At 36.5% G+C, this 23,017-nt stretch overlaps 1 protein-coding gene across 1 annotated transcript; it reads left to right on the forward strand.

Annotated features, from left to right (window-relative positions):
• Positions 1–4,268: 4,268 nt before the first annotated feature.
• Positions 4,269–19,295, forward strand: SLC7A13 (solute carrier family 7 member 13). Its single transcript, XM_072803782.1, is given in 10 exon segments — positions 4,269–4,316; positions 8,024–8,136; positions 8,138–8,206; positions 8,208–8,379; positions 8,381–8,697; positions 12,864–12,997; positions 18,175–18,423; positions 18,426–18,469; positions 18,472–18,540; positions 19,239–19,295. Coding segments are annotated over 10 exon segments (1,272 nt in total).
• The last annotated feature ends 3,722 nt before the right edge of the window (positions 19,296–23,017 follow it).

Below are 23,017 nucleotides of genomic sequence, written 5' to 3' on the forward strand. Positions count from 1 at the left end.
TTAGCTTAATTTTTGTGAAAGGTGTATAATCTCTGTCTGGATTTTTTTTTTTTTTTTTGCATTTGGATGTCTAGTGGTTCCAACATTATTTTTTGAAAAGACTCTATTTTCTCTATTGAATTGCTTTTGTTTCTTTGTCAAATATCAGTTGATTATATTTGTGTGGGTCTATTTCTGGACTCTATTCTGCTTCTTTGATCCATTTGTCTATCCTTTTGCCAATACCACATAATCTTCATTACTGTAGCTTCTTTCTGTTTTTTTTTTTTTTCTGTTTTTGATTTCTAATTTAACTCCATCTGTATGACTTAAATTCTTTTAAGTTTGTTAATAGTTATTTCATGGCTTAATATATGATCTATCCTGGAGAATGTTCCAAGTGTGGTTGAAAAGAATTTGTATTCTACTATTAGTGGGTGTTAGATCAAATGGGTTGATGATATTTTTTAAGCTGTATATATACTTGCTGATTTTCTTTCTAGTTTTTCCATCAATTTTTGAAAGCAGAATATTGAACTCTACAACCATTGTTGAATTTTGTTTCTACCTCCAATCCTGTCAATTTTAGTTTCGTATATTTGGGACTCAATTGTTAGGTGTTTATAGCTTATAATTATTATTTGTTCTTGCTATGTCGATCCTATTATCATTTAAAAATGTCTCTCCTGTCTAGTAGCAAGTTTTTCCTAAAGTCTGGTTTTGTTTTTTGTTAGTATAGCATCTCCAGCTCTTTTTTGGGTACTATTTGTATTACATGGGTTTTTTTTCCCCCTATCTTTTTACTTTTCACCTATTTTTTAAAAATTTAAGGTGTCTTTTATAGACTGTATATAATTGGATCATGGTTTTTTTTTTCATTAATCCATTTTACCTGTTTCTGCAATTTGGATCAGAGCATTTAGTTATTTACACTTAGTGCACTGCTGATAAAGTAGGATTTATGCCTGCCATTTTGCTGTTTGTTTTCTGTATGTCTTTTTTGTCCCTCTCTTCCTCTATTACTTTCTTCTATTATGTTAAATAGATATTTTACAATGTACCATTTAAATTCCTTTTTAAAAAAAATATTTCACCATGCACCCACAGGTATAGCACATCTAGTGGATTGCTACATCCTCTGGGTTGGTGCCCTGTAGAGGTCCTCGGTACTGGGAAAGAGCCTGAACTGTGTGCTTGGAGGATCTGTGGTGGGCTGGGACATGGGGATGCTCAAGAACTAAATACACACTGTGCTATGACCTCTTCCATGGTCTCTTCCATTGCTGCTTTCCTGAGTTCCATAGCTGAGCCCCATTCATTGGACCATTAGAGGAGATGGAGCTCAAGCTGGCTTCAAAGGGAAGGGGACAGAGGAAACTGCAAGGTCAGCTTCCCCTACTCTACCATTTTTCAGACACCAGGGTCACACTGTGCCTCTTTTACCCTTTTCTTAAGGTTACTTTCTTAGTAGTTGCCTTGGGTGTTATAACTGGCATCCTAATTTAAAGTAATCTAGTTTAGGGGTGCCTGGGTGGCTGAGTTGGTTAAGTGTCTGCCTTTGGCTTAGGTCCTAATCTGAGGGTCCTGGAATCGAGCCCCATGTTGGGCTCCCTGCTCAATGCAGAGCCTACTTCTCCCTCTTCCCCTGCTATGCTCTTTCTCACTCCCTCTCAAATCAATCAATCAATCAATCAATCAATCAATCAATCTTTAAAAAAATTAATCTAGTTTAGATTAATATTAGTTTAATTTCAATAGTATACAGAAACTTTTCCTTAATACAGCTCCATTCCTTCCCTTCTCCTACGTGATATTTTTGTTAAACAAATTACATCTTTAAACACTATAAGACCATCAATGCAGGTTTGTATTAATTGCTTTATATAGTTGTCTTCTAAATCAGAAGAAAAAAAGCTACAAGATTTCATTTGTTTTGTGTTTTATATTAATCTATGTAGTTACCTTACTAAAACTCTATTTCTTTATATGGATTTCAGTTACCCTATAGTGTCTTTTTTAAGATTGAAAACTTTCCATTAGGACTGAAGTGATGGTTGTGAATTCCTTTAGCTTTTGTTTACAGTGGAATATCTTAATTTTCCCCACAATTCTGCAGAGTAGTTTTGTCAGATGTAGAATTCTCGGTTGGTGGTCTTCCTCAACTCCTTAGCACTTTAAATATGTCATCCCATTCCCTCTGGTCTTCATAGTTTCTGATGAGAAGTTAGCATTAATCTCATTGAGAATTTTTAATTCATGATAAGTTGTTTTTTTCTCTTGATACTTTCAAAATTCTCTGTCTATGTCCTACTACAGTTCAACTATGATGCACATAGGTGGGGAGCTCTCAGTTTATTCTACTTGGGTTTCATTTGCTTTTAATCAATTTTGGGAAGTTTTCAGACATTATTTTTAAAATATAATTTCTTCCCAATTTTCCAAATTCTTTCTAGTACTTCCACTACATGCATGCCAGTGTGTTTATTGGCACCATACAGGTCTCTCAGGCTTTGTTAATTTTTTAAATTATTTTTTCTTTTTTTCTCTTCAGATTGTAATAATCCTAACTGATCTATTTTCAAGTACAGTGATTCTATTTTCTGTCAGCTTTTCAATCAGCTTTTGAGTCCTTCTACTGAATTTTTCATTTCACTTATTTTACTTTTCAACTACAGAATTTCTATTGGTTTTTAAATACTTTATATATCCTCATTAATATTCTCTATTTAATGAGATATTATCATACTTTCTTTTCATTTTTTAGACTCAGTTTCTTTTATTTTTTTGAACATGTTTTTGGAAGTTGATTTAAATGTTTCTGATGTGTCCAACATCTGGGCTTCTTCAAATAGACTTTCTATTGACTGCTTATTTTCCTGTGTGTGGGCATACTTTTTTGCTTCTTTTATGGGTTACATAAATTTTTGTCAAAATTGGACATTTTAGATAATATAATGTGGCACCTCTGAAAATCAGAGCCCTCATTCTCATAGCTTATTGTTGTTATTGCTGCTGGTGTGTGTGTGTGTGTGTGTGTGCCCGTGCATGCCTGTGTGTTTAATCACCTTCCTGGACTAATTCTATAAAATCTATGTTATGGGTTGAATTGTGTCCTTCAAAAAAAGGTATGTTTAAGTTCTAACACCTAGTACCTCAGAATGTGACCTTATTTAAAATAGGGCCCTTACAGAGGTAATTGATTTAAAATGAGGTCTTTAGGGTGGACTCTAATCCAATATGACTGGTATCCTTTTCAAAAGGGAAATTTAGACCCAGAGACAGGCACAGATGAGAGGAAGTATGAAGATACACAGGGCAAAAAAGACATGTGATTAGAGATTGCATCTATAAATCAAGAAATGCTAAGGACTGCCAGAAATCACCAGAAGCTAGAAGAGACCAGGAAGGATCCTTACCTAGAGCTGTCAGAGAGAACATAGCCCCGCTGAGGATTTTAGACTTTTAGCCTCTAGAACAATGAGACAGAATATTTATATTGTTTTAAGACATTGAGATTTTGGGGATGTCTAGGTGGCTCAGTGGTTGAATGTCTACCTTTGGCTCAGGTTGAGATACCGGAGTCCTGGGATCGAGTCCCACATTGGGCTCCTCTCAGGGAGCCTGCTTCTCCCTCTGCCTCTGTCTCTGTCTCTTTCTCTCTGTGTCTCTCATGAATTAAAAAATAAAATCTTTTAAAAAAGACATTGAGATTTTGGTATTTATTACTATAGCCCTGGGAACCTGATACAGTCTATATTCCCTGTAGTGTGCAACCACTGAACTCTCTACTGTGCTGGCTCAATAGTCAGCTAACAACTGATCAGAAGTTTCCACAAATGCTTGGAAATAGTAATTCTTCTACTCTTTGCCAAGGAGCTCTGTGTGTGTGTGTTGAGGCTAAGGCAATTTACCAGTCTGCCTTGGGGTTCATTTCTTGTTTGTACAGCCTCAAAGTCAGCCAGAGGTAAGGGATTGGGGCCCTATCAGGTCCTTCCCCGGCTTTGGATAGCCTCAACATGTACATGGCTTCCTGGTTACTCAGGGACATGTGAACACTTTTCAAAGGCCCTTCGGGATGTTTCATCCTCCAGATCTGCCTTTTAAATTTTAGGCTGGGATTTTTTTCACTAAAGTGGCATTGCTGCTGTAGGCAGCTGTTGTGTTAATCAATTGCAGTTGACTATTTCAGACAAATGCCCTACAGATAGGGATTTTCCCAGAGCAAGCTCTGAGTAATGTCTAAGCCCTGCAAATGGGGCTTTTTCAAAGATAGGAGATATTTGAGAAGAATGCGCTGGAGACGGTACTCTTCGAGGGGCTCTTGGTCTGTCCCTGCGGTACTGGGAGTTTTCACAGCTACCATGATATCAGGGCTGCTGGTTTTCAAGGCTGCTTTAGAGCTGAGAGAAGGAGGATTGGAGTAGACAAGCTAAAAAACCCACAAAATTCAGACATTTTTCTTGAATAAATTCTCCTCAAATTGTTACAAGTCTTATATTAATTTCTAAAGTAAAGAAAAGGTTTATTTTGGCAAATTTTCCAGTGTTTTCTTGCTTTTTATTGAAAAGCAGACAAGTGGGGATCCTCCATCTGCCATTGGAGCTGTCAAAGTTATTTTTAAGTCAGGGCTACAAAAAAGTAGAGTTTAGACATTAAGATCATGAACTCTGGAATAAGATGGAATTAGAGGCACATGAATTGGATACATTCCTGAACTTCTATAAGCCTTTTTTTGCATATCTGTACAATTGAGTTGATGGTATACACTCAATAAGACTGACACTTTTCGATCTGCCATCATGACAGATCTTTTCCTAGTAGATCAATTATAGAAAAAGAAAAAAATATAAAAAACAATAACACTGCAAACCCTTGAGAGTGGCATGTCACTGTAAAATTTGATGTCCTTCAAAATGTCTCCTCCACATTCCCAGTCTTCTGTTTCTTAAGTTATGTGTAAGAAGGCACTGGCATGGCATTTTCTTGTTTAGCCTTTTAGAGTTTCTGTCCAATGGCTGAGCTTAGCTCATCTATATATATGCTGTGTGGAAGATATTCCTTCAGGCATTGCAGGAGCTATGTCAGGGAACCTAATATTGGATGATTTTTGCATATTTTCCCTTTTGATGCAGTAGTTTCACATAGAATTTTCAAGTATATGCCCCTCAGACCAGGGGAACTGTTTAAAGAGTGCTTTCCCTGAGTTTGAAGAATCTCTGATAGTCTTGAGAAAGCCAAAATGGGGACTGATACCTCAACCAAGTCTCCAGTTTCAAATTCTACATTTTCAGAATCATAGACATATCTGAATACTCAGGACTCCAGGGATGCATGAGATGGCATAGCCTTTTGCTTTCTGTATCAGTTGGAGCAGCAGAACCATTAGGAAATTTGTATCTGTATCTTTGTCTATTTATCTATATCTGTATCTACATCTGTAACAATATCTACATATATTTCTATTTATCATTATATCTATATCTGAATCTCTCCCTAATTACACACCTTTATAATTACAAGAATTTGTTTGTTATAAAGATTTGACATTATGTAGTTGTGGGAGCTGATTAATTTGTCTCTGTTAGGGCTATTGCCTTCAAGTCTCCTGCTGGGAAGTTGAAGTTCAAGGAATCCAGAAAGAATGACAGGTGTGAAAGTAGGGAAGAACAAGAACAGGCTGGAACCTACAGGCATTTTCTTGGAGCCCAAGAGAATGAACTGAAATCTGTGTCAGTTCTCATTATCACTAAACTTGATAGTGTGGCTACATTACAGAAGTTGGGGTCCTTCATCACAGAGCTAAACATACACTAGACCCTGAAGTTGGTGAAGCTGAAAGATCTTGGTGAAGGTGGAGCACTTGAAGCCTTGGTCACCACATCATACCAGTGAAGTAAGCCAGCAGATACATGATAATTACAGCAAAGAGGTAGGCCATTGTATACAAGACGATGTATGACAGAAAAATTGCACAGAACACTTGTTAAAAATGGCAGGACAGATTTTATTTGAGCTACTGTAGTAGAGAAAAGAGAGACTTCAGTCTAGAACTGAGCCTAATCCCAAATGTAGCAAAGATATCTAAGGATGTACAGCCAATGGGCAGAGTGAGAAGGTCAGTGGATGGAAATTACTAAGAGGAACTTGATTACATATCAAGGGTGTGGGTGTTCTTGCTAAACTGGTACTGAACAGGCCAGGGATGCAGCTTAGTTGAGAAGAGTGCTCAATGGAGCCTGACTAAAGTTTGGTCAAGGAACTACCAAAACAACTTGTCAATGGAACTACCAAAATAACTGCTGTTGCACTTGTGTACTTTAACTCTCACACAAGAATCGTCCTTGTGGTCCATTCTAACTGAGAAATTTGTCAAATGTAGTTCAGGCTAGCCAAAGTGACACACCGAAAAGCTACCATACTCTTATTTGGAGGCCATAGTTCTTCCTCTTGTCTTATTTTCCTGCTGCAAGATTCAGGGCATGGGTAATGGATTCTCTTATTGTCTCTCCTGAAAGCAACAAGTAGGTGGGAGATTAATGGGCAGGACATTGGCTAACTCTCCCTCCTATTTCTAATTTTTTTTCGTAAGTTAAATTATATTTTACTCTTTTAAAAAACATTTTATTATGATAAAAACAATTAACATGAGATCTATCCACTTAAAAAATTTTCAGTGTGCATTATTGTTGACCATAGGTATACTATGGTACAGCAGACCTTTACAGTAGTCATTTTATTTAGCTTAAACGTTATGACTGTTGATTAATAACTTCCCTTTTCCCCCTCATCCCATGGTAACCACCTTTCCAGTCTTTGATTTGATAAATGTGACTATTTTAGATGCCTCATATAGGTGAAATCATGCAGTACTTGTCTCTCTATGTCTGGTTTACTTCTCATACTTTGTTTCTATCTTAAGGTGAGCTTTCTGGTCTCCTTCCCTACTCCCAGGTCTTTGCTTTCTGGGATGGGATGAGAGGTATGGTTTCATTGGGGAGAGGACGTTGTCATATTTATTGAGAGGTATACAGTATTTTCAGTGGCTTTTCTTGAATGCAATCTGCCAGAAAATAGCTATAGCCAAAAAAAAAAAAAAAAAAAAGAAAAGAAAAGAAAGAAAACATAAACAATTTCCTTTTTATTCACTCTTAGAGGATAATTTGAAAATAATATACTTCCAAGGCTGGGGGTATGCCTCAAGCTTATAGGGCTTTGCAGATACTCAGAACAATGCTTTGTGTTGTAAAGCCAACAAAGAACTACCAAGGTCCAGGCCTTGCTCAGATGTTCAGAAACTTCCTTCCCTCCATCTGTGGGGTTAGGCTTTCTCCTATACTTCAGGTTCACATCTTCCTGTGTATGACCCAGGCTACCAGAATGATGGCTGGTTAAGGGACAGTCTTATGTTGCAGGGTTTTTCACTCTCTCACTGTATTAATTGGTTTCCATGAGCCTGATGAAAGGTAAATACTTTGTTTCTTGAGAGCTTAATGGTAAAAAATGGTAGGAAAAAGGCATAGGTTAAGTAAGAGGAAAGTAAGTGAGTTACTCCTCAGTATTTATGGGAGGAAGTCAATAGATGATTTTTAAAGTTGAGATATTTAGTATTAAAAGTCTTCCCATATTATTTAGAGTTATGGAGGCAACTATCGAAAATAACTAAAACCACACATAAATGGTTGTTTCCAGAGAAAAGAACTGGAAATGTATTTGGAAAGGAATGAAATTAGAGTAAGAAACTCCTGTTTTTTGTTGTAATACTGTTTTATGAAATTCCTTTTTCCATCTGAATGTATTATTTTGATAATAATTAAGAAACAAGTGAAACTGAACCCTTCCAAGTAACTTTACATTATTTTGCTTGGATGCATCACATATATTTTGTTAATGATTGAAAATAGGCTATATTTAACAAAGTGGAACAAAAAGGAAAGCACTGTTTTATTTCTGAGAGTCCATGAACATCCTTTTCAGCAACTTGGGCAGAAAAATTCAGAAATTATAATTTATATATATTTTTATATTTTTTAAAAAATAATTACAGTGGATAAAGAAGATACAACTTCAAAGAATGTTTGGATATTGCTTGGGCACAAGGTTTTTAATTGTTAATATAATTGGTGTAGGAATTTTTGTGGCCCCAAAAGGGGTATTGAAAGACTTGCATGAATGTGGGGCTCTCCCTGTGTATTTGGCCTGTCTGTGCCCTGTTGTCCATGATGACCACTTTGCTCAGCAGAGATAGGTATCACCTTCCCACGCAGTGGAGCTCACTACTATTTTCTCAAAAGATGTTTTGGCAACTTGATCTCTTTCCTGAATCTCTGGACAGCTTTGTTTCTGGGGCCAGGGTTAGCTGCCAGCCAAGCCCTACTCCTCGCTGTGTACAGCATCGAGCCTTTTTTATCCCATCTGCTTTGTTCCAAAGCTGCCAAAGAAATGTCTGGCATTAGCCATATTGTGGACTGTGGGAATTCTGAATTCTTGTGGTGTGAAAGAGGTGACTTGGCTTCAGACAGCCAGCCTAGTGCTGAAAATGGCCATACTCGGCCTTATTTCCCTGAGTGGAGTGGTGCTGCTGGTGAGAGGAAGGAAGGAGAATGTAGAAAACTTTCAGGACTCTTTTGATACTGAGTTTCCTGAAGCCTCCCAGTTTATAGAAGCTGTTTTCCAAGGATATTTTGCTTTTTCAGGCGGGGGATGTTTTACATTTATGGCTGATAATTAACAATTCATTGAGGAAGAAAATCTCAAGTCATGACATTGCAAGCAATGTGCAATGTACATCATTTTTTTATATTTTGAATTTTATTTTAAGTACATGATGATTCAGTGTTTATTCTTCTTTCTTACTTTCTAAATTGAGTCAGAATATGGCAGTCTTGTACTTACCACCCAGTCTTAATGTTTTCCCCCATTCATTCAAAAGTGCTTGTTTTATTGAATGACTTCTTTTATTCAGCTTTCTTTTCTGGGACCAGAGATATGAGATCTCCATGTTAATCTGGTTTCCTTTCTGTCAATGGATGAATTCTGAGGTTGTGGGTGTATTCTCCAGGAATGATCCAATGCCAGATTATGTTTGTCTTGTGAATGGTTGTGACACATTTATGCTCTGAAGTACTTTTAAAGAGAAGAGAATCGTAAATATAATTGTCCAGAGGCCAGATTTAATATTTTCCCTTCAATGTCAAGACAAAAGATTTCTCTCTTCATTTTTGAAATTAGTCTCTTCTCTTGAACTCGACTCTTTCCCTCTCACCTCCTCAGGGATCTTCCCTATTCATTTATTTAATTTTTTTCCAACTTCAGTTCTTTTCCTTGACATTTCGACATGAAGTAGGCTCTACTCTTAAAACACATATTTCCTTTAATCTTAGGACCCCCTGGGTGCCTGGGTAGCTCAGTTGGTTAAGCGTCTGCCTTTGGCTCAGATCACGATCCCAAGGTCTTGGGATTGAGTCCCTCATCAGGTTCCCTGCTCAGGGTGGAGTGGAGTTTGCTTCTTCCTCTCCCTCTGCCCCTTTACCCCTCCCCTCTGCTCATTCTTTCTCTGTCTCTTTCAAATAAATAAATAAAAATCTTTTTTAAAATGTTTAAAAAAAATTTAGCGCCCCCACCCCCCCGTCACTGATGTGTCCATTATGCATTACATTATTTGGTCAGCAAATATCGTTTTAAACACTGATATTTTTGAAACCCTATAATAGTTCCTTAAAATGAGTAAGATATATTCTTTACTCTAAAGAGGTTAACAGTTTAATGGAAAAAGCAATATCTCGATTTTGTCTGACCTCTGCGACTTGTGAGCTGTGGCAAGTATCTTTACCTCTCTGGACTTACTTTTTTTTCCTCCTTCATCTGAAAAACAGCCATTTTGACTTAAAATCAGTATAATTCTGTCCTGATAAGCAATGGCATGATAGTATTTAACAAGTGGTAATAAAAGAACAATGTGATTACTATGAGAATTCAGTAGATGGTAAGATCACCTTTTGTTGTGTTATCTAAAAAGTGGCAACTTTCACTGAACTCAGAAAATTCCAGCAGTAAAATAATGTGAGTGAAGCCGTGGAGACCAGAAGTATGCAGGTACATATAAGACCCATTATGTCATCTTGGGTGACTGCAAAATGGTCTGCATCTGATGAACTGGTTAAGATAGGATTACTAAGGCAAGTATATAGAGAAAAGTAGAATAAAATAGCATAAGGTTAGAGACAGATGACTGGAGTAGGCCAACTTTTAGGGGGTAGGTGGAGAAAGAAGATGCAATGAAGAAGCCAGACAAAGTTGAGAGAATTATAAAAGAAAAATCACCCTATGTTCCAAAAAAAGGGTGTAATCAACATGGTGAAGTGCTTCAGAAGTTGAGGAGTGTGAGGATTGAGCAGAAGCCATTTCACTAAGTAAGAAGTCATTGGTGAACTTTGGACATGAGAGGAAAGTCAGTCTGCATTGAGTTAAAAAGTGAAGCATTGACAAAAGAAAGCCATGAGATGAAGTTACTCTTTTAAGCAGTTTGTGATTAAATGTGCCAGTGCAATTTGAGAGGCTAGAAGAATTAGCTCAACTCCCCCTTTCTCTCTCTCACTTCGTTGGTCTCTCTTAGAAGGATAGAAGAGATATCTCTGACTTCTGTTTCATTCATCTTGTTCCGTTGCCAGAGATGTTTCACTGCTAGATAATTTTTCTCTGCTGAAAATAGATTCACAAAATTTACTAACCTATAAACTATTATAGAACTCTTCACAAGCAGCTGGCAGTGAAAAAAGCCGGAGGAATTTCAGCGTATGCTAGGATTGTTAATTTACTTAATAAACTTTAAGTACAGCTAAGTTCTAAGTAACACTTTTGCCTGTAAAACGTTGGTATGTAGGCAGCTGACTTAACATATTGTAGGAACATCTATCTTCTAAGTTCAAGACCAAGGATATTCACGGTCTGGCCATTATAACCTTGAATTATGTTATGTTATATTATATTTCTTATCCTCTCTCTATAAATCTAACACATAATAAGAAAGAGTAAAAGGCCCAGAGGAAAGTATAGTTAATCCTGAAAGTTGCCTTTATGCTTGTTCAAAACCTTTGACTAATAACCATCTTTATGACTAACTTACGAAGTGCTAGGCATTTGATTGGAATTTTATTGTCCCTATATTTTCCATTCTCCCCAATATACAGGTAAGGAAATTGAAACCTTAACAGTTAATAAATTGTCCAGAAGCCCACAACTAGTAAATGGTTGAGGCATCATTTAACTGAGAACACTCTAATTCTTTACTCTTCGAGTGCTTAATCAGCTCATATGGGTGTACACCATGGACATTACATTCTACTTCTGGGCAGATGCAAATGAAACAGATTTGACATATGTCAAAGGACAGATATTTATTCATCAGAGGGACTAGGCATTAAGTAACAGAAACCACACACATCGGCTTAAACAATAAAAGAAGAACTTGCTGGAAGAATAATGCCGTCTTTCAAGGAAGACCAGAGTTACTGATCTTCAGGAGCATCAGGAGTTAGGCAAGCTCTGAGACTTAAAAACTAGATTTATCAGCCCCCTTTCTTTTCTGCTACTGCTATGTTGCCTTTTCCCTCTTTATCTCAGTTTTGTTGACATTTAGTTCAAATTCTTGCGAGGAATCTTTGTGTATGCTGACGGTGACTGGCTGTCAGTGAGTCCTAGAGATCTGGACTCAGTTCTATTACCAGTAGGCAGGGCACAGGGTCACATTTTATACACAAAACTATAACGTTCAATTCTTCATGTCAGGGATAATTTTCAGAGAATGGCAAAATTGGGGAAAATGGTATAACAAATGGAATAATATTTGAAAATAAGACTATTCTGGAAAGTCCATTATCTATGATGTTAAATCATGACCTCTCTCCTTTTTTCCACTTAATACTGACATAAAGGGAAGGCAAAGAGCCTACAGGAAAAGAAAATTTATGACTGATTCTTTTACTCTCTTCATATATGTTATGAAAGTACTCTCTTCATATATGTTATGAAAGTACATAGACTAGGACAGTTTTGCTAGCCAAGGAAAGCTTCCTCTCCTATGTTCCCAGAAGAAGTTATGATTTTGCTGAGATCTGAAAGAGGAGTAAGGGTCCAGCTTAGCAACTAGGAAAGGAAAGAACATTCCACATGAGAGAATGGATACAGAGGTCATGACACTTTTGAGAACCTGAAGAAAAGCCCATGAGCCTCTGACACAGACAGCAAAGGGGACCATCAAATTATCATATAATATGTTCTCAAAGCCCTTGATCCCTTGAGGTTAGGCTTCATGTTTGTTTTTGCTCACTATCATATTCCACTACCAGACTACCTTGTACCTAATAGATGAGGTACAAGGCACAGGTAGGCTCCAAACCGTACAGGGCCCCATGGACTCAGCTTTGATATTCATTCTTGTGATTTTCTTCAGAAATATTACCATCTAGAAGAAAAATGAGGAAAATTTCCCCCCCTTTCTGCACTTATCACCGAGCTCAGAAAGGAGATAGTTGTGTAGCAGTTCACCATTGTGTTTTGTGTATGTGTGTGAATAAGTGTGGCGGTGGCCTGGGTGCTTTGCAGGAATTCCAACTGATAGTTAATGCATGAAGCAATATTAAAGATAAATTTAGGGCAGCTCGGGTGGCTCAGTGGTTTAGCGCTGCCATCAGCCCAGGGCCTGATCCTGGAGACCTGGGATCGAGTCCCACATCGGGCTCCCTGCATGGAGCCTGCTACTCCCTCTGCCTGTGTCTCTGCCTCTCTCTCTCTCTCTCTGTCTCTCATGAATAAATAAAATCCTTTAAAAAATGATAAATTTAAGACATAATTTTTACCCATCGTGATTTTGCTGTTTTATGTGTTATAGGGGAGTTGAAGAAACCCAGAAAGATGATTCCAAGATGCATATTTACTGCATTACCTCTGGTGACTATCATATATCTATAGGTTAGTATTTCCTACCTGACTGTTCTGATACCCAAGGAAATTCTCTCTTCAGGTTTGTATACAAGTGACTAAGGCAATAAATAATAATAAGGACAGTTCTGGTCATTTTAGCACATGTAAATATCACTTTAACGGGCAGACTGCTGTTTGTTTTTAATTATTTTATATAGAGACTCAACTTGCAATTCTCAAAAATAACGAAGAGGCCAAAGAGTATGATTTGGCTTAGGAAAGAATTTTCTAGTTAAGCAGCTAATATGGAAAACCATATTCCTGGTGATATGGAAAAATACTTATAATGCTGACATATGATGCAGACTAAGTTCAAAATATTTATATTCCTTTCGTGATCTTCCCTCACCGTATTGACACTATGTAATCTGTACTTTCATCAGTCTATTAAAGCTTTTACCATATTGATTTTCTAAATGTTCTTCTACGTGAGGGGTACCTGGGTGGCTCAGGTCATGGACCCAGGATCAAGCCCCACGTCGGGATCCTTGCTCGGTGAAAGGTCTGCTTCTCCCTCTCCCACTGCAGCTCCCCGCTGTTTGTTCTAGTTCTCTCTCTCTTTCTCTGTCAAATAAATAAGGAAATAAAATCTTTTAAAAAAATGTTCTTCTATGTGACATAAAGAATGATAAACTTGAATTGTGGAATATTAGCAGTTAAAAGAATAGATGATAATAGTGAATTGATGGGTATAATTAATAGCAATAATGCATAATATAATGTTTATTATAAATGACTCTAAAATTTATGGTGACCAAGTGGCCCTGAACATATTGGAAATATGCAATAAACTTCTGAGATAAACTAGCATGCAGTACCATTAAAAATAATCTTTTTTTTTTTTTTTTTTTAGAACTAATCTTTGAGTAGCTATTACTGTTTCGGTAAATCTTTGAAGCACTGGAGGTAAATCTAAGAGAGGTTTAATGTAAGTGTCCTAACACATTTTGCCTCCATTCTTGTGTTAGTGTCATGCAGGAAGCTGCCATATGCATGGTATTAGTGTTGATTTACAATGGTCCAGCTCTCTTAGGGAATTGTAAACTAGACATGATCAAGATTCTGAGCATCTGTGGGGGAAAAAATGCTAAATTGGATAAGAACAATTAGTGATTTATTAACTACTTTGATTATGTAAAGAATAAATTTACAAAATTAATTATGGGTGTGGTCAGGACTGCTGATCAGCTGACCCAGACTTTATGGTTCATTGATTCTGGCATGTGTAATGACTGCCGGTGTTCTGGTCATACTGGCTGTTAAAAATTATGATGATCTCATCTGGTGCATCCTAATAGTTGCAGCAATTCTATGAGTGGCACAATTGTTCCACATGTGTGGAAGACCCACCAGTGTGGAAGATCCACCAGTGTGGAAGACCCATGAAGTGTTTTGACTAATGCTTGTGATTTGGTTTTTAATGCTTACTCTTCTAGGCATATAATCCTCAGACCTCGTTTAGATTCTGAAATAATTCTCTTGAATTCAAACATCCATCTTTTATTGTATTAGGAATTTAAAATAAGAAAATAATCAGAGCTATACACAAAAAATATATGCATAAGAACAACCATCATAGCATTATATATAAGACAAAAAATTAAGGACCACCAAAGTATCTAGTAGAGTTGAAGGAAATAATTTATGGAGATCCATATAATAGGCCATTCTGAGCTTTTTCAAAGATCATGTTGCTATGAATATTTAAAGTAAAGAGACAATGTTTATAATGTAACAATGATGAAAAGTCAGGATCTATTACGATATAAAACAGAAGGTAAGGGGTACCTGGGTGGCTCGGTGGTTGAGCATCTGCCTTTGGCTCAGGTTGTGATCCTGGGGTCCTGGGATCGAGTCCCACATCAAGCTCCCTATAGGGAGCCTGCTTCTCCCTCTGCCAGTGTCTCTGCCTCTCTGTGTGTCTCTCATGAATAAATAAAATGTTTAAAAATAAATAAATGGAACAGAAAGTACATAGTTAATGGTCAAGATATGCTGGAATGATCTTGTGGGTGGTTTTTGCTTTATTCTTTTCTAGATTTCCCAAATTTTCTTTAATGAATGCATGAACTGTGTAATTTATGCAGTGAAAGAAAGAAATTATAAGCAAAGGAAATAAATTCCTAAATTAAAGAAATTTAAGGATTAAGGAGTGAATGTTTTCAATCAAATGGGTATATTTAAAAGACATGAAAAGTTCCAAAAGAATATAGAATTATCTAAGATGTGGTGTGAATTGGGTGCTACGTAGTCTTTGATGAACATTGAAAAAAATTGTACCAAGCTGTGATACATATTAGATTCTGTAGTTTATGTGGAAAAAGAACCAGTGCTATTAATCATGAAGTGTTTTTATCTGTATCAATGTTAGAGCTCTGACCTGTTTCTTTGCTGATTCTTCTCTTAGAAGAAAAAAATAGCCTTAATTTTGAATAAGCTTTGTAACCCAGTTGGAAGGATGTCCCTCTAGAATGAGGTGTGTGGAAATGTCATAGTGGGAAACCCTCGTTCCTGCCTTTTTCAGCTTGAGGATTTCAATGTTATCGAAGTCCTGCTAAAACACTCCTGACAAGAGTGCTCCCATTTAGTAGAACCTTCCTGAGGGTTCCATGTTATCATTAAAACTAGAGAATATTGGCATGGTAAGAGTGAATCTAAAACAGTAAATAAATTGCATGGGAGCAGAGGCTAAGGAGGTTCCTCTGACCAAAAATAGCCTGCAGGTATCTAGCCAACCAAATGTGGTTAGAAATTTATTTATTTATTTATTTATTTATTTATTTATTTATTTATTTATTTATTTATTTATTTTTGTGGTTAGAAATTTTGAGAGGAAAACAGAAATGTCAGAATCACTTACAAGTGAGTTGGTGTAATCATTTTGAGAGGGTAATTTTGTAATATCTTACTTATTTAAGAAGGTATCACCTTTGGACTCATAGTCCCACTTCTAAGAATTTAAGAAGAGAACTGCACAACTACTAAGACCTGAAGAATATGTCCATTAAAGTACATCTTATATTAGCAAAAACAAACAAACAAACAAACAAACAAACAAAAAACAATAACAAAAAAACTTGAAAATCCACCAATTGCTAAATAATTTAATTATATAATGGAATATTGAGAATTATTTAAAATAATTAGATGGATGCATAGATATAATATGATCAAGATATATTGGAAAGTTAAAAATAAAGCAAGTGTCTGAACACACATACATGTACACAACTAACATGGACGCTTATATATGCTTAGAAAATTTCTGAAAGAATATCCAAAAAGAGGGTAACAGTAGTTATATCTGGGGTGCATGAATGAAGGGTTGGTAAGGAGAGAGACGTTTAGTTTTTACTTTATGTTTTTCACTGCTATTTATTTTACTTTTTACCAAAACATATATAAAGAAATATTTAAAAAAAAATGCCATGAGGAAAAGAATAAAAAGAGAAAAAAATTACTTGTGGAATAGAGATAAAGATTATAGCGGAGTTGAACTAGAACCTCATCTAATTATAACCAACTGGGTTTGTAGAATGCATGACAGGAAATCAAAGGAGAATAAGGACTTCACTACTGGAAAGAAGTATTTCTGAAATGTGTTTGAAAATGGAAAATGTGGGGAGGTATGGGTGTCCAGGAGGAACAGCCAATAATATCTTATTTGAAATGAACAATAAGTGAGACAGGAAATAGTTTATTATTGTTTTAAAAGATTTTATTTATTCATTTGACAGAGAGAGTGAGAGAGCACAAGCAGGGGGAGAGGCAGAGGGAGAAGAAGAAGCAGACTCTCCATGGGGAGCCTGATGTGGGGCTCAATCCCAGGATCCCAGGATCATGACCTGAGCTGAAGGAGGATGCTTCACCAACTAAGCCACCCAGGTGCCCCCAGGAAACACTTTAAAACAGGACCCAACATTGTAGGGTAGTTCTAGAGAGAGAAGTGAAAACAGCACTTAATAAGGCTGTTTAAAATGGGTTCACAAATGAAGATTTTTAGGAACAAGAACCATTAATGATAATTTAATTTTGTCATATTGAAAAGGCTTTACTATCTGTTATAAGTCATTTCATTGATGTCCTAGAGGCAATGTTGGCACCAGGGCAAAGCAGTAGAAGACACCTACTCCCAAAGATACTAGATCTTGGTGTACTCACTCCATTGAAAAGCTGAGAACCTATTTTTCTGTATCTGAATGATCTGTCTTAGCTTATATCTATGTAATAGGAATTGGACTCAGAGTCTCATAAACAATGGATATGCATTTCTTTATTAACACCTTTTTGTGTGTGTGTTTACTGACTTATACTGAAAGAGTGTTTATAAGAGCTCTTCACTTTTGAGTATGAAAATCAGAATATTCTCTAATAGTTGGTCAATAGGAGGTTTCTCAATCTCAGCACTACACATTTTAGACCATATAATTTTTTGTTATGGACAGCTTCCTGGCACTGTTGGATGTTTAGGAGCATCCTTGGCCTCTACCCACTAGATGCCAGTAGTAACCTCCTACCTCCTCCGTTGTGACGATCAAAAAAATGTCTCCAGATATTGCCAGATGACCCCTGAGGAGCAAAATCAATTCCCATTGAAAGCCACTGATCTATAGTTTAGACAAGCAACCAAATGTCATCAGTATTTTAATCTATGTATAATTTGTTTTCTCTGTCTACAGGTTTGATTTTTAAATTTCTCTTAAGTATTTCAAATAGAAATATTTGATATTTCTAATACTTGCATCCTGATGTGGAGACTTTGTAAGGCTCATTCCTGTGTCAGTAATATTGCACTGTGCTCTTTTGACTCTGATTGCAACTATTAGCACTCTGTAAACTCGTTTTAGAAAATAAGCATGCAATCTTCGATTCAACCATCCATTTCACAGGTCTTATTGAAAACTGAAACAATATTTCTGAGACTTTTGAAATGCTAGTTTTTATAGAAAAGAAATTGCCCGCAGGAAGTGAAGTTTCTGGTCTATTGGTGACAATGTGTGAGATGATAAGCATTTATGATACAGTGTGATACGGCTAAAATGTACATGTGTGTATGGTGTTAGGTCTGTGTAAAATAAGCAGTGAAATTAAACAAAATTTAACTTTCTTAATTCCTTTTGAATTTTCTGCTTTTATTCAGAAATAATCTTTAAAGGTTTATCATTAGTTTCTGGTTCTTAATACACTGCCTTTTGTGTGCTCTTATTTTTTTTGCAGATGCTGTGGCTATAATGTGGACTGACAGAGTTATCCCCTCATTAACGTGAGTTATTCCTTGTAGTATGTCTGCCTCAATATTTAGCAACCTTCTGGTTAATGTATTTGAATACTCAAGAGTGACATGTATGCCTGGCCAAGAGGGCCAACTGCCTTTGTTATTTAATATGCTTAATCTTCACTCCTCTCCATTTGTATCTGTGCTAGTACTTGTCACTATGGCATCCATGGCTATTGTCTCTACAAACCTAATCTGATAAACTATCTTTATTTTGTAGTTTCTATTTGGTCTGTATATTGTCAATGATAGGAATACTAAAACTGCGATACCAAGAGCCCAATCTACCTAGACCTTATAAGGTAAAAGTGAGTTTTCTCATTTTTTCTTTGTGAAATAAAATGTATCAGGTGTAACCATATTTGAAGACTATATTCAGAACATCTGTGGGTAGACCTTCTCACTACTACCAAATTGTGAAGCGCATAAAGGTAGTCTGGCCTTAGTTTTCATGTTTATTGGGTAGATTTTCCTCAGTCTAAAATCTCCTAGGTTCTGTTAGGTTTACTAGAGGGAAGGCTAGTCTTCTCGGTGATTAGACAGATCATGATGAGTCTTTTGGCCAGAGATTACTTTGTTTACCAATGTAGCTCCCTATGCACATGGGTATCTTGCACACACACGGTCAGATTTGGCAAATGCGAAATAGAAGAGACAAGTGCTGCTGTGGGGTCACAGGTGATAGCACCTCCTATCCTAAAACATCAGCTTTTTTTTTTTTTAAGACTTTATTTATTTACTCATGAGAGACACACAGAGAGAGGCAGAGACACAGGCAGAGGGAGAAGCATGCTCCATGCAGGGAGCCTGATGTGGGACTCCATCCAGAGACTCCAGGATCATGCCCTGAGCCAAAGGCAGACACTCAACAGCTGAGCCACTCAGGCATCCCCTGAAACATCAACTTAATTTGATCACCAAAAATTACATCCTTTCCACTTTACTTACTTTGACTTACTCTCAGTCTGGATCAGGAAGTTTTTTGTTTTTGTTTTTGTTTTTACAGGAGAGCCTTTTAATCATAGAAAAGGAAAAGGAAATAAGCAAAAATTTAGGAGCATAAGAATACTACTGGAGAAACATGGCCTTGATGCTCTGATTATCAGAATAGTCCTGGTGGGCTAGGCATCGTGTTAAAAGCTTTGCTTCCATTATCACATGTAATCCTCTCAGTAAAACAAAAGGTGGATACTACTCTTATCTTCATTTTATAAATGAGGAAATTGGTTTAGAAAAGTTGTTACTTGCCCAAGCTCGCACAGCATGGAGTAGAGGCAGGACTGAAATCTAGGCAGTCTCTTTGGAGTGTTTGACTTTTAGCAGATATAAACAACTGTAAGAAATATATAATATAAGAAATTTAAGAAAGAACACAGGGAAGGGGCACCTGGGTGACTCAGTTGGTTAAGTTTCCAGCTACTGGTTTCTGCTCAGGTCATGGTCTCAGGGTTGTGAGATGGAGCCTTGTGTCAAGCTCTGCACTCAGCGGGGAGTCTATTTGGATTCTTTCCCTCTTCCTCCCCCGCTACCCTTTCCCCTGCTTGCATTCTCTCTCTCTCTAAAATAAATAAATAAAATCTTTTTAAAAAGAGAGAAAGAACATAGGGAAAAAGAAAGCAATGTTCTAACCATCAACCTTGGTTGACTTATAACCATCTTTTGTATTCAGTCCTTCTACTTTTTCCGTCCAGCCATCCTGTAACTTTAGCATATTTGAGAAGCAACTATATCTTAAGTATCTTACCAGGTATTCTGGGTGCAGAAAGGAATAAGACATGGCTCCTGCCATTAGGGCATAATCTTTCTGGTCAAGTGAACCAAAAATCATAGTATGATTATTGCCACGTGGTAACCTTCAGAGAGTGTTCAGAAAATACATGAAGAAGGAGGAATCACCTGTTATTTAACCTCTAATCCTCATTTTCTTCAGATCTAGAATGGGAATAAATAATGCCTACACGCTAGGAATGTGGAATGTAAGCTAAGACATGCAAACAGTCCAGAGTCTGACATTGATGGTTATAATGATTTATATTATTATTTGATACACATTTGCATCAAAAAGGAAGGCAAGGGCAATTATAAGTAGTTAATGTTTGTCTTGAATGCCATATGAATGCTCTTTTCTTTTCCCTCAGTTATTTGATAATTTATATGAGCTGTGAGATGACAAGTTATCTTTCTCAAGAGTGTTTTAAAAATTAAGAAGAGATTTTTGTTTTTTGTTTATTTAATGTAAGCTCTACACCCAACTCACCACCCTGAGATCAAGGGTCTCATGCTCTACTATCTGAGACAGCCAAGTGCCCCAAGAGGAAATTCTTAATAAATTTCCCAAGGGAATGACCTTCTAGTTAAAGGGTTTAATAAATATGAAAATAGTTATATTTTGAGAGTATAGATTGGAATCTATTTATTAAAGATATATTAAAAGTGTCTGCCTATTGAACGTTCTCCCTAGGTTGGTTTATGTTTGGTGCAAGACACTTCACAGTCCTAACACAAAGCAGGTACCAAGAATAGGGCTTCAAGTTTTTTGGCTAAAACAAAAACAAAAGTAAAAATCCACTAGAAATAGGGAGAATGGTCTTGGCTGAAGTTTTTTGTTTTGATTTTTTAAAATATCCTGAGCCTATAAAGTTATAATATTTACCTGTCAATATCTGCCTAACAGAGGGTCCAAGGATACTTTGTGTTTTTGACATGAATTTCTTGCTGCCTTGAGATATTTTCCCAGGAAAATTGTGCCTTTCATGGAGTTCTAGGAGCAACTTCTTAAGGAATTCATTCTGCCTAGATCAGAAGATGCTTATCTTACTAACAAATGATCATGATTATTTCCACTCAAGAACAGTCAAACATTGTTCATTTCTTTCAACAATACCCTGACAAAGAAAGTCTTCAACCTACTAACTACTAAGCCAGATTTATTTAAACTCAGATAACTTAGCCCATTTTCTATCATTAGCTTATATCTTATTTTTTTGTTTATATAAATATACAGATACATTATATGGATTTTCATATTTTATTGTTTGAATTTTGCTTTTTTTTTTTCCAGATGTCTTTTCCATTACCATTGGTAACAACAGGTAACAGGTAACAACAGCTACCTATGTTTGGTTTTGATCCCTTTGGTGAAGTCTCCACATATACATTATATCTACGTGTGTCTCTTTGTTCTCAATGGACTTCTGTATTACAGACCTTTAATATATTTCAAATTGAGGCTGATTTGGTTTGAAAAGATGACATGCTATTTACAATTGCTGTTTAATATTTGCATCTCTGATGTGTCTGAAAAACAGATGCCAGAAGTAGAAACTTTAAGAAAATAGCCTTCAGAAACATGCCAAATTAAAAAAAAAAAAAAAAAAAAGAAAAGAAAAAGAAAAAGATCAAGAACCTGATGGAGCATTAGTGATGAAATACCCATGGTAACTTTCATTCTCCAATGAAATAGCATATAAAGGCATTCCCCTGATAGTACCTAGCTATACAAATCATGCAGAAGTCATTGTCTAACTAAAGCTGTTTTGGTTAGCCTTGCTTGATACACTGATGATATTTTTCCCTCTTCCATTTTTTTCTGCACCCTAACCTTTTACTACCAAATTTGTGGTGATTTTGTGATAAAAGTTAGCAATTAAATTAAATTAAATTAAATTAAAAAGCATTCTCTTCATCATTTTGAGTCCTTCTAATGGTCCTGATTTAAAGATAAAAGAATAACCCCATTTGTCTTAGCTTTTCCCTACCAGTGGTATTTTTTCAACCTAAAAACTATTTTGAAGCATGGGTTTTAGGTTATTTTCCTTTGTATTCCTTCCTCTGAATTCTGAGGTGCCTTAGAGGAACAGGTTTACCATGTCTTTGTTTGATTAAAATGTGATTTACTTATGACTATGGAGTTGTGTATATGAAGTGTGTGTAACAGATGTAGAGTGGATCGTATCTCGGTTATGGCGCTTACTTGGTATCATTCAATATACAAAATCTGTCTACTTAGCTTAGAGTTTTAAAGGATCTGGGTTTGGAGATACCCTTTTGGAAAGCACAAGGGCAACGTGGGAAGATGTTCAGTGACATTTGTTAGCCAACTCTGCTTCCCATCCCCTCTCATCTTTTAGCGGTGGTACCCACATACGTCAAAGAACTTCCCAGGTACCATCCCCTGGTGTGATGACTAATTTTATGTGTCAATTTAGCTGTGTTGTGGTGCCCAGATATTTGGTCAAACATTATTCTGGAAGTTTCTGTGAAAGTGTTCTTTGGATTAAATTAAAATTTACATCAGTGGACTTTGAATAAAGCAGGTACCCCCTCCATGTGTGTAGACCTCATCCAATTAGTTGAAGGCTTTAATAGAAACACTGACTTCTCATCAGATGGCATTGGGACTTGATATGCAACATTGACTCTCAAGCTTACCTACCCACATGGCAGCATCGGGACTAACTGGCCCCCATAATCCCATGAGGCAATTCTTTAAATTTCTCTCTCTCCTCTCTCTCCTTATATATATGATATATGATATCCTATATGTTCTGTTTCTCTGTAGAACCCTGATTTTTCCCAGCCAACTCACATACCCTATTCTTGCTCACTAAGGACCACCCCTACCTGGTCTTCACACTCCATCTCCTTTTGGCATATTGTTAAACATTTTCGCATCTAAACAATAACATATTCAAGTTAGCAGGATAGGTACAGCAACACAGTATGTGACAAAGTCATTCCTGGACTTTAGTTTCATAGAAATCATTTACATTTTTCAGAGTCAGG

Source organism: Canis lupus, chromosome 28, assembly GCF_048164855.1.
Source record: "Canis lupus baileyi chromosome 28, mCanLup2.hap1, whole genome shotgun sequence".
NCBI lineage: Eukaryota > Metazoa > Chordata > Mammalia > Carnivora > Canidae > Canis > Canis lupus.